Source organism: Pteropus vampyrus, unplaced genomic scaffold, assembly GCF_000151845.1.
Source record: "Pteropus vampyrus isolate Shadow unplaced genomic scaffold, Pvam_2.0 Scaffold97, whole genome shotgun sequence".
NCBI classification, from domain to species: Eukaryota; Metazoa; Chordata; class Mammalia; order Chiroptera; family Pteropodidae; genus Pteropus; species Pteropus vampyrus.
Window position 1 is genome coordinate 3,818 of NW_011888878.1, and position 18,565 is coordinate 22,382.

The 18,565-nt window shown below is 34.6% G+C and overlaps 1 protein-coding gene across 1 annotated transcript in view; it reads right to left on the reverse strand.

Moving 5' to 3' along the window:
* Positions 1 to 208: 208 nt before the first annotated feature.
* Positions 209 to 18,565, reverse strand: part of LOC105294985 (protein SHQ1 homolog) — a 43,949-nt gene continuing 25,592 nt past the window's right edge. Inside the window, exons 6-9 of the mRNA XM_011364477.2 lie at positions 12,480 to 12,607; positions 4,147 to 4,301; positions 2,429 to 2,482; positions 209 to 376 (exon numbers count right to left, since the gene is read on the reverse strand). Coding sequence (XP_011362779.1) covers positions 224 to 376; positions 2,429 to 2,482; positions 4,147 to 4,301; positions 12,480 to 12,607 — 490 coding nt within the window. The 3' untranslated portion in view covers positions 209 to 223. The remainder of the gene's footprint in view (positions 377 to 2,428; positions 2,483 to 4,146; positions 4,302 to 12,479; positions 12,608 to 18,565) is intronic.

Below are 18,565 nucleotides of genomic sequence, written 5' to 3' on the forward strand. Positions count from 1 at the left end.
CCTTCTCTATTTACCTCCTCACTCCTTTCAGAAAAAAACGAGTACCACATCTCTCTGTGTGATTTGTGTGATTATATATCTGTATAGAAGGACCATTACTTTATATACCTGGAAGGAAGAAGTGGTTGGATTGAATGATTTTCATTACTAATTTATGTATAGAAAAAACAAGTAAAAATCACTATTACTTCCTCAGAGTTTAAAAACGTATAACTTTTCATTCTCAATGTTGCAAGCACAATAATATCTTACCTAATTGCAATAGCTTTATAGTGTCTCTGCAGGCTTTCGTCACCAGCTTGAAATGACGATAAAGTGGGTAGCACAAAACTCTTCTTCCAAAAGACACCAGGATTTCATGAACATTAGTCCAAGTCTGTGAAGTATTTAAATAAGTAATCATTTCCATATTATGCAAACAAAAGCAAATAAAATATTCTCAATTAAAAATTATAAGTTTGGATTATCATTAAGCCATGTAGAAGAGAAATCTAAAACCATGAGACTTTCTGTATACCTCATAATAAAATATTTCATCTTAGCCTTTATAATTTCTCATATTTTATCAACATATCACAAATACTCCTTAAAAATCATATATGTAGCAGGAAAGTTTTAAAAGTCTCTGAAGAATTACAAATATGAATCTAAAACACATGGCACTAACAAAATACACATGCACATAAAAGACATTTCTAAATGATATATGTTTCATGTTTTTGTCTTTTGGACCATTCAAGATAGTGTAGATGAAAGATGTAGAACTCTTCAGGGAAGTATGTTCATAGTTACCCTGCCCCCGCCCCTCATTTTGCTTTAAGCATGAGTAACACATGACATTTACTTTAGTAATTTGTTTTCATTTATCAACAAGAAAACAAGTGATTTCTGTGGGGAAAAGTGTTTTATCTTGAATAGTATTAAATAGATACCATTAGCAATTCAAAACTTACTGAAAAAACTAGACAAAGGCAATTTTCTACAAAATTGTTTTTAAAATGAGTTTTCATTTAAAAAAGTAACCTATATATAAAACTTAAGATATAAAATTAAAACTAAGAGAGCAGCATAATTTCTATGTATATTAATCCTTAATAAATGAGAGATCTGATTACTATTGAGTAACAAAGAATAGTTTATATTGAAAAATTATGAACTTTTAAAAAATTCTAGCAAAAAAATGAAATACTTATAAAAGGTTGACAGTCCTAAGTTCTCAAAAACAATTAAAATTTCAAAATAAAATCATAACTAAGTGAATTTATTCATATAGATTTTAATAACTGAACTATGGCATTACTCACCAACTACTTTGTTTTTATCATAATCAACGCAATTACTACAAAAACCAGTTTCTCCATTTTATGCTTATGATAGTACATAGAAGCCAAAGGAAATCTAGAGAACGGCACTTCTCTATCTTTAATATGCATATGAATCCTTGGAGATCTTGCTACAGATTCTGATTCAGTGGGTCTGGACTGATACTCTGTCCTGCTAACAAGCTCTCGGCCGAGGTCAAGCTATTGGTCCATGGACCATTCTTGGAGTAGCAAGAGTCTCTGAAAGTTAAGTGTTTCAGTTTCTGTTTACATCTAATCTATTTATTCTTTGAACAAAGTGATGCCATGAAACGACCTTGATTTTACAATTTAAAATGTATCTAGGATTTAAACTAGAAAAAAAAGGTGTTGTCTTCACTTGATACAATATCAATTATTTAAATTGACACTTTTTTAAGCTTCTACTTTTAATTACTGTTCTGATGAACAACAGTGTTCAAAACTGGTAAAAGATACCATCCTCTGATGTTTTTGGTAAAACCTACACAACTATTTTCTAGAAAATATATGTAAAAATAATTATTACAATATTAAAAGTTATTAGATCTAATCACAGTAATTGTAGGACCTAAGTTATTTAAGCTATATGATCTAAGTTTCCTCATCTATAAAATATCAATAATACTTCATACAGACTTACTGAAAGGAACTGGTGAGGTAATACATATAAAATATTTAGCAGTCTTTGGTGGTCAGTAAGTGGCAGCTAGGACTATTATCACCTAGGTTTGCTTCCCATTTTTGAGCTCTGAGCCTCAATATTTGCCAACTTACAAACATGACTCAACTCCATCCCACATCCTCCTCCAACAGACCATGTGCCCATTCTTTTTCCCTCTCCTGATTTCCAAAATACCCGACCTGGTTTCATTATATACTATGATTAGAGTAAGACTAACAAATGGAATCAGAATTTTATTTAAAAGATAGTAAAACGACGACAAAAAAAAAAAAAAAAATCTTGTACAATAAAGCTTCCATTTTTCAAAAATTCAAGGAATTGCTTGAATTACCCAAAATGAACTAATGACACAGAAAACTTTCTAAACAAACAAAATCTAAATAATTGCAACTAAAAATCATACCTCAAACCAGCACAATGTTGGACTCAGCTTTCTGATATTCCATGCAGATTCAACCTTTATTTGTTTTAGGGAAAAGAATACTATCTCATTAGAGGTATAGTCATTTAAAAATAAAACGAATATATCCATTTATTCAACTAGTATGTGGGTAATGTTGACATATATGAGAACTAAGAAGTATTTATGATTGCAAAAAATAATTGCTGATGCAGATGCTATCAAAGACATGTTTCTGTCTACTTTCCTTGGGATTTTATAAAATAAAGCTTTTCCACTGATAAGAATCCCAAAACACAAAAGCAAATAAGCAGGGCTTTGAAAGTAAAAATTAAAGCAAAGCAATGCTTGCTCAGTTCCCGTCCTTCTCAACTAAGTTATTTGCTATAAATAATCTACCAAAGGACTCAAAGATAGTGTTGAAGTGCTATGTGTGGCAAAAAGCTGCTCAAGAATTTGGCCTTTCAAAGAATGAGTGTGAGAATAAGTATATTCTAAAGAAGGTTTTGAAGTTGAAAGACTTCATAATTTCATATATGCAAATACAAGAATAAAAAATGGTAAACTGCACCAAGTATAACTAAACACTCTCATTTATCATCTCAATAATATGAAGTACTTTTTGTCAAAGAAAACATTTTCTCCAACTGAAGAATCTTTAAAAACAATGAGTGAAAACAAAAAGCATTTTCAATAATAGTAGGCCCTTGATACACTCATTAATATTTATTTTGGAGTCAAATGCAAATCTCAAGAGTTATCTTTTAAATTTTCAGAATCATGAAAACAAAAAATTTAACACATAAATCCTAATCCTAAAACTATGCTAATGCTATGATGTTAAGGCAGATTAAATAGTAATATATACATTATGACCCAATGTAAAAAATATACAAACATGTACACAATGAAAGAGACTAGAAGAGATATATTACCTTATAACAGTAGCTTTTGCTGATGGCTGAGATTACAGGAAATTCTAAATACTTTCTTCATGTGTGTATTTCCCTTTATAATGATGTGAACTATTTGTGTAATTTTAAAAAAAGAAAAGCATATGCTCAGCTCAAGAATAACCCTTTGAGCAATGATAATTATAAATAGCTGCAGGGGCATGTTAACCCCGAAAAACGAAGACTTCCTTTTGGTTTTCCAGCCTTTTTTTTTTTTTTTTTTTTAGGTGAGAAAAAAATTTAGCTCTTTACTTACAAAATCAAATGTGGTTCAAGAGATAAAATCAAGTCTGTGTTATTATTTTTAAAAAGATCATTTAAGAATACTAATGTACTTTACAACAGGATTTCTTTAGAAAGATTCCTTTTCTTATAAAATGCTATACCTTGCATCTGCTAATTGACAGCACAGAGAAAGAATATAAATGTGTACAGTAAAGTTCACCCTTGCCAACATCAAATATCATGTGGCAACAGCCCTCTTATTTGGTCAATTTATCTCCTAAAGGTCCTTTTTCTCTACCCTCAGCTTTACTTCCCCCCTCTGCTATCTGTAAAAACTAACATCAAGAGAGAAGATAAAGAGACCAAGCAAGCGTTATGTTTTCATGTTGGTACCCACCACCAACATACATGTACCTCTTCCTGAAGAATTCCCTAAGTAACTAATCATAACAGGCCTATCTCTCAATTAGAGGAATGATGTCTTAATACAATTTACTTAGTACAATAGTCTATGCCAACAAGCACAGACACAAATGCACTTACATTCTTCTCTCCTTCAGTGACACGAGTTTCATAGCAATATGCCAGAAGGATATCAATCAAACTGTAGTACACTTGACGATGGGCTCTCTTGCCCAGCAGGTAAGATTTATTGACAAATTTTCGTAGCTGATATTTCTCTTCTTCAGAAAAAGACACTGGAAGAAAATGTACTTAAAAATTAGATACTCCTTTCAGTTTTATAGAACCCTCAATATTGAAGATTTGTCAAAATCAGAACTTTGATTATAGAAACTGAAATAAAGTTATTTAACTCCGGATATATAAACAACTTTTTAGCTAGACTTCATGATTTTATTAAGGCCTAACCATTTGCTCAAACCCTAGTAGGGATAAATAAAAAAGAAATGTCTAAACAATATCTATTCCTTATTTCCAGACACCCCCCACCTTTTTTTGCTACACTGTTCTATATTCAAGGCATCTAAATATCTGAGTTACTGACTTAAAAATTAATATATTTTGACAAAAGAAAACATGAAATAGCTAAATAAATCACTGTAAATATTCACTATCCATTTTGAAAGTTCTATACAAAAAAATGAATATTTCCATATATTAGTCGATTTTTAGTACATGGTATTAATATTCTTTATACATGAAAAAAGTTATACAAAAATACACAAATATGACCATATTACACATATTAGACTTATGAGAAGATGATGCTTCTTTTCAACATAGTCTGTTCTTCTTTTCTTCTTTCACATGGCACCTCTTTTCATCTTCATCAACAGCCTCCTCCACGTTAAAAAATTAGTATATATCATTTCATTTTTCTTGACAATCATGTAACCACAAACCCCAAAACATATATACATAGCAGTTTATACCTCCCTCTACCCAAAGAATTAGATTATTTTTCTCCATCTATCCTATTTCACCCAACAGTATCTCTGGCAAACTTCTCCAAGTTAATTGGTACTTAGCTAATTTTCGTAAAGGAGTAGAATATTCCATGGTGTAGCATGCTCTATCCAGCCACTCCCCATACTAATGGGCATTCACTTTGCTACCAGTTTTCTGCCACTGCTAATAATGCTGCATTATTTAAAGGCTATAACTTTCCTTTCTAATGGTCATAAACAGAAGTTCCCTTTCCTACACATACCTGTCATCCCCTCCCAGCAATAAATGTAGCATCTTTTTTTCATTGTTTCCAACTTAATGAATAGAAAATGACTGCAGTAGGGAGAATCCTAAGATGACCACCAATGAGTTACATCATCTGAGTGTGGTCAGAACCTGTGACTTGCTTCTATCCAAAAGAATATGGCAAAGGTGGTAAGACAGTCACTGTCATGATTATAGTTTGTTATTAGCAGAGTGGAGCCAGAGACTTGCCTGCCGGTTTTGAAGAAATAAGATGCCATGTTGTAAGAAAGCTATGTGAGAGGGAACTGTAGGGGTCCCTAAGATCTGAAAGTTGCCCCAGCTGACAACCAACAAGACCAAGGGGCCTCAGTCCTATGACCCCAGTTCTACAGCCTCGGGAGCGGAATTCTGCCAACCCTCACATAAACTTAGAAGAGGACCCTGAGAACAGCTGAAAACACTTACTTTAAAAAAAAAAAAAAAAAAGATGGTCATATTTGTTTATAGCCTTGCAAGACTCTGAGCAGATGACCCAACTAAACCATACCTGACTCCTGACCCACAAAAATTAAATTATATTAGGACTGTTTCAAATTTGAGGTAATTTCTTATGCAGTAAGAGAAAACTAATACAGTAACACAACATTGTTTCTTCAATTATTATTTCTCTAACTGCTAAACTTTGAGCATTAGTTCAAAGATTTGCTGGCAATTTGGCTTTGCTCTCCTGTGAATTGCCCACTTTTGTATTTTGCCCACTTTTTTCTATTGTATGGCTTGTCAATTTAAATTAAGAACTCTTTGTCTATTATTGATACGAACCCTAGTCATCTCTCCAAATCTACTGCATTTCTACTGACTTTGTTCATGGTATCTTGTAACACTGAATTATTTTTTTGTGTGTAGCCAATATGTCCTTCTTTAAAAAAAAAAAAAAAAAGTCTGGATCTATAGCCTTCAATAGGGTTTCCCCAATCCCTGAAGTATATAAAAGTTTCTTTTTCTAGATTTACTGTTTCCTTTTTTAAATTTAATCCACTTTAATCCACTTGAAAGTCGTCTTTTCATATGTTTTAAGGTTTCAGTTAATTCCACATGAAAAGTTGTGTGCCGGCACAATTTGTTCAGTAATCCAACTTTTCCCACTGTACTGAATGACTTTATAAAATAAATTTGTTGCTTTTCTTGCTAAAAATTATTTCAAAGCATTTGACATTTTCCCACTTCCATTATTAAATACAATTAACAGAAGAGGGAAAAGCTACCTTACCAAACTACTGAGACCAAAAAACAGCAAACTAAAATATTTAAATGCTAATGGTTAAAAAAAAAAATATCTACATTGGTAAGGAAAGAAGGTATGAGACTGTAGTTCCTTCTAAGTTTCCTTTGATTCCTACAATTTAGGTAAACTATCATAAAGTATGTATCTTCTCACATTAACAAAACATGAGCATTAATGGTTCCTCATCACTACACACAGAAAGTAAAATACAACTTGTCTTACAGCAAGATTTACAGAAAAAAAATCAGCTAACAACATATATGTGGCTCAGGATGGCAAGCACCTTCTTTCCTAGATAAGTTCCTAGCTAGTATAAGTAAAAAATATGAACTAATAATTGTCCTAGAGAGATTTTTAAAGAAACATATATACCTAGATATTTTAAGTTACTCTAAACAAAAGTGTTATCAATCTCTTACCTTAGCTTAAATAAGATAGAAGTTTCTTTCTAATGCTACTATCCTGAATGAAAGATGAAGGATTGGTGGGGCATTTGCATCTTCATAATATGACTTCCATCTATGGGTTCAAGACAGCTACTCCAAGGTTTTAGCTTTTTCTAACCAATGGGAAAGCAGAATAAGATGGCAAGCACCTTCTTTCTAAAGACTAGCTCCAGAAAGTGCACATAGTACTTCCACTCACTTCTCATCCTCCAGAACTTAGTCAAATGACCACATCCAGAGGCAAGGAAAGGAAATGCAATCACTAGCTGAGTGGTCATGAGCTCAGCTCCAATTCAGGAAGCCTCTTAGGGTAGAAGGACTAATAAAAGACACCTGGCTGTTTCCACCACCTTTTTGGAGACCAAAAATTAATAAATTGCCTTTTTAATATTCCCAAACCATGCTCTGGATAACTAGCTGCCCAGCCCCTTTCTGTCTCTGCTCAACAGAAGACTGTCCTTCTGTTCATCACAACTGGGCAAAAGCCAGAAGGAAGAGAATATGACAACTCACAGATGATGGCCCCTTTTAACATAGTTTTCCAAACTCACTTATATTCTCTTTTTTGGAGCCTTAAGGTTAACATGGCTTCTTTCTGTTTAAGGCTTTCTTCCAGCAGTTTTACAGCCTGTCCTCTGGGAAAAAACAACTTATACACACTTATTTGAAATTACTAGAAGCAATACTCCTTTGCTCATTAAAATACACACAGAACAACAACAACAACAAAAGCCAGGTTTTGAAATGTATTTTTATAATTATCTTTTCAACCGTGTTAAAAATCCTATGTTTAAAAGATGTTAAAAAAAATGTATTTATACAAGCATTGCTTTTTCATAAACAAATAACTATGAGAATGCATTTATTTAATTTGCTGGCCAGCAACATAAAGAAATGTGTGTATTCTAAAACTTTACACAGGTAGGTGTCAGGTGAAGCATTCTTTAAAAACTGACATTTAAAAATGAAATAAGACATAAACTGGGAGTTGATTGTCTCATTAAAGGCACATATGAAGATCTTTAATTTAAACAGAAGCACTCCGTTCATCTAAAGCAATTTGATTTAAGGAAACTCTAAGAAGGAACATACTGCATGTCAGGTATACCTTCTCAAAAGCATGTAAATGGAAGTGTTAAATGCTGTGCTCCCACCGAGCTTTGGTTTCATGTGAATGGACTTAGTATACCGCAAGAAGGTCTGAGACAGTATTTCCTTAGGTATAGTTTTTGAGACATTCATTAATTTAGCTAATAATAGAAAAGTGCCAAGTGTTCATAATGATATTATCTCACTAGAGAAAAGCTTTTATATCGTAGGTGACAAATAGACTTCTTCTTTCACATAATTCTGAATCACAACGTATGCCCAGAACTGTTAAACAATACATCAACTCATTTACGTGCTGATTCCTTCATTCTTAAGTAATCACACCTGTTTACACTTAATGATTTATAAAGGGTGACCTGGGAACTGGAGGTGATAATGTTACATTACCCACAAGTGCTTCCACATATCATAGGTCACTCTCCATGACTATAGATAAGAAAAGCCTACTTGAACATACTCTTCTGAATTACTGGATGCCAGGTGCCCTTAGCCTTTCCTTAAAACACCATGACATTTTTCTGAGTGTTTTTAAGTTCTATTTTGGTCTAAGGGGTTCATTAATAATACACAGACATATTTAAATTCTGAAATTCAAGCAGAGACACCAGAGATGATAAATAACAATAACAACAAACCAGAAAATCACTAGAAAAACCAAAAGTCTGAGCTCTCCAAAGCCTTTTTTTATTAGAGTTATAAATCACATCATCCAAAAGGGAACTTGGAGAGGTTTGCACACAGTCAGGTCTAACTGGGCAGCAACACTAAAAATAACTAGAGACGCAGTGCCAACAATACTTGGATGATTGCCGCCATGAGTAACATTTGTCAAGCATATGTGTGACTTAGCTATACTACAAAGCAGCTTTGCTCTGAAGTTCACAACACTTCAATTAATTATACTTCTATAAATAATCTACAGTCATACAAAAGCCAGCTGAAAACTAAATTTATTTAGGGTAGAAACTGGTGCCCTGACATTGAAGCAAATGGCCCAAGACCACTGTCCAACATTAAAAACCCCATCAATACATCTGAAGACTGCAAAGAGGCTCCCACCAAAATGGAAAGTGATCTTGCTTCCCTGAGAACATCTTCTAGTTTAGTTACTTTTAAATATTCCCTTCTGTCTAAATCCCCCTCCCAAATATTCTTGTTTTCCATGGGTCAACAATTAAATTATCCATGATCTGGCTCTTCTCAGAGGAATGCAAACTATTATACTGTATGCTTTCTGGAAACAGGTCATGGGAACCCAGGTCACAGGAACCAGAAGAAAATGTGCTACATTCAAACCCTCTGTCTAAATGTGTAGCCCTACAATGCTACAACTCTCAAAGCTGAGACAGACAGTTCCTACTATAAACACTGAAGAGCTCATTGGATGCCAAACAGGATGATGTCCCCGCTAGGAAGTTCAGTGATTATAAATGCAATGTGGTGCCATAACAAGCTATCATGTGCCAAGATTCATGGGCTGAAATTAACCACTGAAAGAAAAAACGAGAAATGTGGCAAGTCCATTCACATGAAACCAAAGCTCAGTGGGAGCACAGCATTTAACACTTCCATTTACATGCTTTTGAGAAGGAATATCAGAATCATTACAAAACTGATGATATTAATAAAAGTTTCCATGTTGTAACTCAGGGCTATGATGAAAATGACAAGGATCATAACTGAGGCAAAAGGTTTATCTAGAATTCAAAACAATCCAGCTTAATATTTTATTATAAGGATGAGTCAAACTTGCACTCCTCACTTGAAATGTTATATGTGCCTGGCAACATCAGACAAGGGAGCATAAAAGAGGCAACACACCACTGTGGTGACACAGAGAGGAAGGAGGCCCAGAGGCAAAGAAAAACGGAGAAGAGCAAGGGGAAACTACAGCAGCAGCATGTTCCTTGAGCAGGCTGAGAATTTTAAGGTCTAATTCTTGGTTTATTTCTTTTCTCTCATATTTTATTCTGGTTCAACACATTTCAATTTATTCCTCCAATTCTGGGTGTCTCAAACATTTGAACAAGGGAGAAAAAATTGAAAGAAGAATCTTGCTAACAAAGAACTTCCCTTTAAAACTTTGTAAATGTACAAAAAAGTGGGAGAAGCCAATCGATTTCTGGCTCTTCTGCCACTGATTTTACTCTGTAATAATAATTTCTAAAATTACAATATGCTAAGGATTTTAAATATATCATCTTATTCAATCCTCAAGACAACTCTGTGAGGTAAGTATAGGATTTCCACAGCAACCCAGTGAGAACTTCAAGCTCACACAGCTAGCCTGTGGTGGAGCTAGGCGTTAAACCCCAAGTCCTATATTTAGCTTATATCTTATCCTTAACCCAATACTTGGCACATCTAGAAAAGGTACTTTCTGTACAACACACAGCATAAATTCTTCTACCTTAGATCACACGCCCTTGCTATTTTTAAAGGTGATTTTTAGAATGAATCATCACTCTAGCTGAGCAGACTATGATTGTTCTCGAAGCACCATTCTAGAAATATGCCATGGGTCAGATGAAGATGAAAGGTCAGGAGGGCTGGTGGTTAAAAGGACGAACTGGCTTAATCTGTTAAAATTATACATAGAGAACTAGCTCAAAGCACGGCTGACATAGAAAACAGAACCTAGAACAAGCTACCATTAATTAAAGTTTAGCAAGTTAGAATTTAATCAAAGGTAATGCCTTCTCTTGATTTTTAGAGCAACTAGCTCACCCTTGTGGACAGAAAACTGTGCAACCATACCACCTCATTAAAATACTGCACTAAAATTGGGGAAACTTATTCAGACTAGTAGAGAGCCTTGATGATTTAAATCTGAGCAAACTTTCTGAGCAGATTTACATGGCATATACAGTTAACTATCTATAATGTATTAGCAATATTATATCTGAAAAATTTGTCTATATAATGTAGGAAGTCTCTGAAAGATTCTTAAACTCAAATATAAAACCAAGGATTTTTTGAAAACAATGTAACAAGAGTCATTATTTATAAATAAGTTTCTGTTGTAGAGGAGTCTATTCTAAAAGATTACAGTAGCAATTTTTCAATCTGGTAGAAATTACCTAAACTCTAACAAAAACTAACTACAAAAATATTTACCGTAATATTTATTTGTTCTATAAATATTTTGAGTACCTATTATATAGCAGGCACTATGCTCGACAACAGATAAAGAACAAATAATAGGCTAATGCATTGCTTTACAAAAGTCTAAATATGTCATGTAACAGAGATGTTCCAGCTACTTCAGACTGAGTGGTCAAAAGAAGCCACTACAGAAAACTGTAAACAACCTGAATTTCCAACAATAGTAAACAGCCCAAATGTCTATCAATCATAATAAAAATATACAGCAGAATGCCAGGCAGACATTAAAAGCTGTGGGTAGAATTTTAAGTGCTGATATGTAAGATGTACAACATATACTACAAACTGGAGAAAGGATAGTAAAAAGAGAATGTATATGAATCTATGTGTATAAATTTCTTAAAGCGAATATTTAGATGTGGGTATAAGTATTAAAAATATCCCAAAATTATCAAGTGATTACTTTCAGGAAGCAAAATTCGTAGTGTGGAGATTCTATATTCCATTTAATGTGTGTGTGTGTTCCTTTTATTTAAACACTGAAAGTTTATTTTTAATATATAAATAAAAGCCAAATGAGTACAACAGAAACATGGACATTCTACTCTTGATCTACCTTAAACTGTTATAATTCCAATTTACAGACCTAACATACTAACCTCCCACTTAGAAAAGGTAGTAATAAAATAACCATCTAAGAAAGAATTCTTTGTGGTTAACATTTGGCTAAATGTTAAATATCACACAGCCATCTCCTGTGGCTCATAAAACCCCCCAGGCTCAGCTTTCATTGGTAAAAATTGGCTACTTGCTCTAAGGTACAAATATGAGGATAACTATTCCCACTTCTATATAAAACCACTTATGACAAAATTGGGGAGGACATATCGAATTTATTCAACAAACAAAGGGAATGAAAACTAGGTCTTCTCTCACCATTACTAACACTCAAATGCCCTTCCCACAGAGGAATGTTCAGAACTCTCAAGTGGATCCCTCAACAACTACATATGTCTTATGTGTTAATGTCCCTGATTTACTAAAAACAAAAAAATTTATAAATTAATCCCCAATTATTCAAAAGTAAAACATACTTCAAAAGAATTTTCAAGATAAGTCTAATTATTGAGTGGCATTTTCCAGCCTTGGTTGAAGACCCCATTTCCAAAATTAGAAAACCAAAATAATATCTTCACTCTATGAGGCCATTACAATTATGTGCTTAATAACAAGAGAAAGCAGTAAACCGATGAGCCTATTTTTGAGTTTCTTACCTAATGCAGCATGATTTTCTTGTTCCTGACTCTTTCCCAAAGAGGCCATCATTTTTGAATACATATCAGTCCACCAAGGATTATACTTCAAAACCTGTTCAACTGCCTCATCTTCAAAAAAGTCAGCTCTGGAAAAAAAATATTGAATGGGTTTGTTATACAGAATTAGGCTGGTTTTCATTTTTTAAAAATTTTATAACATCACATTTGCACTAAAAATATAGATTAATTCAAAGTACATTTCAAGGAAAGACTAATCACTGTATTTACTTTCTTTGTAATTAGTAATCATCATAAAACAAAAAGTAAGCATCTGACTAAAAGGATACTTGACACTAATGATCTCTTCAAATGGAAAGTACACAAAAGACCAGTCTTACCCTAAAGTCTCATCCCCTGTACTACAGCAGTATGTGATGAAGCATATCTGAATATACAATGGACTGAAGCCTAGCACTTATGCTAGGTTTGCAAATACCACAGATTTTGGTAAATTCACAGTAAAGGAAATAATATATTTTAACTCCGAGAACAAAAAAATCAAACCTGAGTAGAAAATTTAGGATACTAAATATCCACACAGAGGTCACACACACACACACACACACACCTCTACATACAACACTCTGTAGCATACATATTTATATTTTCTACCGAGATGTATCTATTTTATTTAGCTGTTAATCTTAATAGTTCTTTAAAGCTATTGAAAAAGATAAAAGCAAGCTTTGTAGACAAAGGAAAGTTAATTTTCCTGTACTTCACATTCTCAGTTTTAACTGGAAAAATAACTGTTATATTCAAAATATACTCTTGGAGGACACTTATTCAGAAAATATGTTATCTTGCATTCAAAGTTGGAAATTAGTATTCTTGGGAAAAGAATGACAAAAAGTATAACTCATGGTGAAAAATTCATTTATCTTTCAGTTAATTAGAAACTCAAGGAATTAGTTGTTTTTATCAATTATATTTTCTAGCTTTTAGTTTTATAACCTTAAATACTTTTTTCTTTCAACTGAGATACTGAAATCTTTTTAAAATTAGTAACTTAACAAGTTCTTCATATGTACCAAGCGATGCACTAAGTGCTTCTCATTCATTATTTTCTTGAATCCTCACACCATCCCCATGGGAAGGGGATACTCCCTGCCCATTTTACATTAATGGAAACAGAAGGTCAGAAGAGTTGTATATCATGGCGAAGGGTCAAAGAACCAGTAAGAAGTGTAGTCAGGATTAGGACCCACTTAAGTCCTACTCCAGAATCCAAGCTATTAACCAATATATACATTCCATTTTTATGACTGAGGAAATAAAGTACATGTTAGAAAAAAAACTGAATAGCAATTTACTTGAAACAATAATTCTCAATATCAATATCTGTCAGGTGCACAGGCATAGGAGACTAGGACGAAGTAGTTGCTTTATAAACTAATCCTGCTAAAGATTAGCTATCTCAATAGTAAAAATTTAAAGTGATGGTCGCAAGATGGGAGGGGGGTTGTGAGACTAGATGAAGGGATTAAGACACACAAATTTGGCAGTTACAAAACAGTCACAGAGATGTAAAGTACAGCATAGAGAATATCATCAAAAATATTGTAATAAGTACATATGGTGTTAGGTGGACACTAGACTTATTGGGGAGGATTGCTTTAAAAGTTATATAAATGTCTAAACACTATGCTGTATGGCTGACCTAATATAATAATGTATGTCAACTGTAACTGAAAACATTTTTAAAAATAAAGTGAAGGAAAACTCTTTGAATTGAGATTCTATTACACTTTCATCCACAAATCAGGATGTGAACTTTTTCTAGGAAATGAATTTTAAAAAGGATAAGCTATAAGAATAAATGGCTAAAATGGGAAATAAGTCAACAAAAGTACTAACTTGTGCCACGTTCCAAGCTCCATAATGGGCACTGGGATTGCACTGCTGACAAGACACAGACAGTTCTGGCCCTCACAGAACTCACAGTCTCATGGGAGAGTCAAACAATTACAATGCAGCATAAGTGCTATGATAGAACAGTACAAGAGTTTATGGCAAATAAAATTGGGATGACAGGCTAAGGTCCCTGGAGGAAATAATATCTAAGCCAACAGATGAATAATAATTAACAGTTAACCAGACTAAGAGAGATAGGAGAAAATTATCTGGGCTCAAAGAAGTTAGCAAAAGCTAGGAAATAAGAAGCACATTAAAAAAAAATTGAGAATAGAGAATTGCTGGGGTTGTGATGACAATGACCTTGTAAGCTATATTCAAAAATATAGAGGATTTTTATCCCTAAGAACACTGAACACTTAAAAGCTCTTGCATAGGAGACTGACATCAGTGTGTTTCAAAACATCATTCTCATTGCTACCTGGAAAATGGTTTAAAGGGACCTGAAGGAACAGAAATAACGGTGGCCTAGAAGAGGCTAGTAGCAGTGGACAAGGAAAAGAGTTGATAGATTTGACATATAGTTAAAAGCTAGAATCCTTAGGATGTAGGAGTCAACAGAGCCAGGAGTCAAAGTCGATGTCCAGAATTCTAGTCTCAATAACTCAGTGGACAATAGTGCCCTTTGTTAAGACAGGAACACAGGATGCTAATAGACATGACTGGAGAGATAATGACTTCTGCTTGGAACACGCTGAATTTGAGGTGTCATTTTAGAGCATACGGAGATCTGTCCAATAGGCAGTTAGACATGCAAATCTGATGCTCAAGAGTGACACGTGAGACAGTTAATGAGGCCAAAGAAGAGGCCAGAATTGCCCAGGGAAAACTGTCAGGGTGAGCGAAAAGGGCCTTGGACACTGGAGCACCAAGGACATTTAACACAAAGGTAGAAGAGCTCATCTGAAAAGATGCTGTTTTTCTCCCTACAGGAACAAATTATTAAAAAAAGAAAAAAAAAAAGACTCTGTAAAATAGCATCTCTGCCACCTCCATGCCCACCCTTCCGCCCCCCAAAATTTTAAGAATGTTTAATTGATTATTTGGAGTAAAATCTCACTAACACAGTCCCAGTAATTAAACTGTGATGATTTTTACATTGTCCATGACTTAAGAGTTTTGTGAACAAGATCTTTCCAGAATAAATTATTTTCAAGTCTTTAAGTGCCATTAAGATCAACAAGCATTCACTGAATGCCCTCTATATGTATGCAGCAACAGGGAGATGAAGATTGGCAAAACTCACTCCCTGCTATTCAGGACTCCACAATTGAACAGGAACCACAGACACACAGAATGCTGTGAAAACAAGATGAGTTATAACACGGAGCACTGAGGAGGGCTTCCACCATCAGTCTGAGAGAGACAACTGAACCCAGTCTTAAAAGATAACTAAAAGTAATTTAGGCAGGATGGGACAGGAGAGAAAATAGGTGGTAAAGGGATACCACGAATACAAAGTGTGCAAGAAGCGGTGTGGTACAGGTCAGGAAATGCAAACATTCATTACTGCTACAGAATAAAGCAGAAGGAGAGACTAACAAAAGAGACACTAAGAGGCAAGTGGGGTCCAGATCACAGAGAACTTTCTATGTCATCATTAGGTGTTAAAAGCGTATGCTTTAAACAAAGGAGAACCCAATAAGAGTTTAAGCAGATTTTAATTTTAAGTACATGTGACATTATACTGGTGCTTTTATAGTTGATGGATTTGCAGAAGTCCAGGCAGGAGGTGAAGATGTCAATTAGGCAGTAAGGAGATTGCTGTGATAAGTCTAACAAAGGCAACAGCCAGAAATAGATGAAGTAAAGGCAATAGGAGAGAAAAACAGTACAACCTCAGGATAGACTGGAAGTATGAAATAAGAAGTCAAAGATGAATCCCAGGTTCCCAACCTGGGTGACTGGAGTGCAAAATCAGGCACTCTACCATGGAGAAAATTCAGGAAGACTTTAAAGGTAAAATGATGAGTTCAATTTGGATATGTTGAAACAGAAGAGTCAGCAAGATGCCCACTTGCTCTCTAAATCCTTAACCTGGCTTTTCTTCATAGCACTTATCACAATCAAAATACTGTGTAATTCCCCACTAAAATGTAAGCCCCCTGAGTGTAGTAACTTTATCATATTCACCACACACTCCTCATTACGGCAAAACTGTCTGGCACGTAGTTCACTCAAACAAATATTTGTTAAACAAGAAAGTGCATACAGGAAAGAATGAATACATGAAACTTTATTTAATCCTTCTTCCTAAGCTTGGTATTTTGCATAGAGAGCCACCCTGGAAGTAGGTGATCCTCTTCTCACCTCATAATTACTACTACTATTTGTCTTGCGATCTCCTCAATAAATCCAAAAGCCTGACCATCTTCTTTAACAAATTTATAGCATTGAAAATTACAGTTTAAAATGGGATCCCCAATGCTTTTTGATTATTTTTAACCCTCTTCTTATCTCACAAATATTTGAATGTTGACTAAATTCTTTTATTTTTCTACCAAAAAAGGATCTAGGCAAGATTTTATGAACTGATTGAAGTAAAGAATATGCCAACAACGAAAAAACAATTTGCAGAGATTGGATTCAACCTGGTGGAGTGAGAGACGTCCCCAGATCTCTCCCCTTGAAACAATAATAAGCTAAACATCTAAAACTCAACAAAAAACACCCAAACTGCACACCAGCACTTCTGAGCGTGAGATATGTGCATAAGAGCTACCACAGGTAAGAGCCCAGGATGTGGGGGGAGGGGGAGTGGACTGGGAGAAACAAAGAAGCTGCCTTTCACAGCCAGAGCTCCCTGTAGGAGGGCTGGGAGTAGAGAAGGTGCTGCAACTTCCCTAAACAGCGCTGCCTGGAAGTGCTCTGATTCCACGCGGCCTGCAGCAGCGCCCAGTCATCAGGCCAGAAAGCAGAGAAATGGGATGGCAGAAAAGTAGAGACAGCAGAGAAACAACAGTTGATTTTAACCAGCCACATTTGCAAAATCGAGGCTGAGCCACAGCCCCTAAACCTCAACCAAGAGGGGCACCTCACCCAATACCCCCTGAGATGATTCACAGTGGAACCCCGGGGGAATCTGAGCAAACGCTACCAAAACTATCGCTAACACTCACAAGAACTGAGACTGAGGGTAGCGAGTGTGATTAAACATTAATAAGGAAAAAGATATTATTAAGACTATATATAAAACAGATATCCAAGAGGCTTAGACACTACCTACTGGAAACCAAAAGAAAAACACCTTCTTTGCAACAGGCTAGGGACCTTTATATAATAAATCTTCTTTCTGGAAGTAAAAAAAAAAAAAAAAAGCAGAACACACTTCCATTAATGCCCAGGCAAAGAAAGAGTCCATTAAACACCATGAACGATCGAGATGACAAGGCATCTCAGAAACAAAGAGAAAAATCTCCAGGAAATAAGCTTACAGACATAGAAATATACAACTTAAATGAAGAGAATTCAGGATGGTAGTTCTGAAAAAACTCAATGAGATCTAAAAGAATTCATATCAAAAATTTCGGGAATTGAAAAATAACTACATGAGTAGAATGATTTCTTTAGCAAGGAGATTGAGACCCTCAAAAAGAACTGAATAGACCTTCTGGAGATAACACACTGCAAGAGTTGAAAAATGAAATAACAAGCTGGGAAAATAGCCGACCAAATGGAGGAAAGGATAAGTGATACTGAACACAGAAATCTAGAAATAAATCAGAAGGAAGAAGAGAGAAACCGAAGAGTGAAAAATAATGAAAGAGAAATACAAGGATTAGTGATACTATCTGGAGAGAAAAAAAAAAGAATAATGAGCATTCTCGAAGAGGAGGAAAGGGAGCAGGGATTAGAAAGCATTTTCAGACAAATAGTTAATAAGAATTTCCCAAATCTAAGGAATGAGCTGGAGCTTGGAATTCAAGAAGTCAATAGAATATGCAATTATCTCAACCCCAAAAGGCCTTCACCAAGACACACTATTAAAGTTATCAAAAATCAACGACAAAGACAGTATTCTCAGGGCAGCCAGGAAAAAGAAGACGGTTTATATAAAGGAAAATCCATTAGGTTATCCTCAAACTTCTCAGTGCAAACCTTACAAGCCAGAAAGGAGTGCAATGAAATAT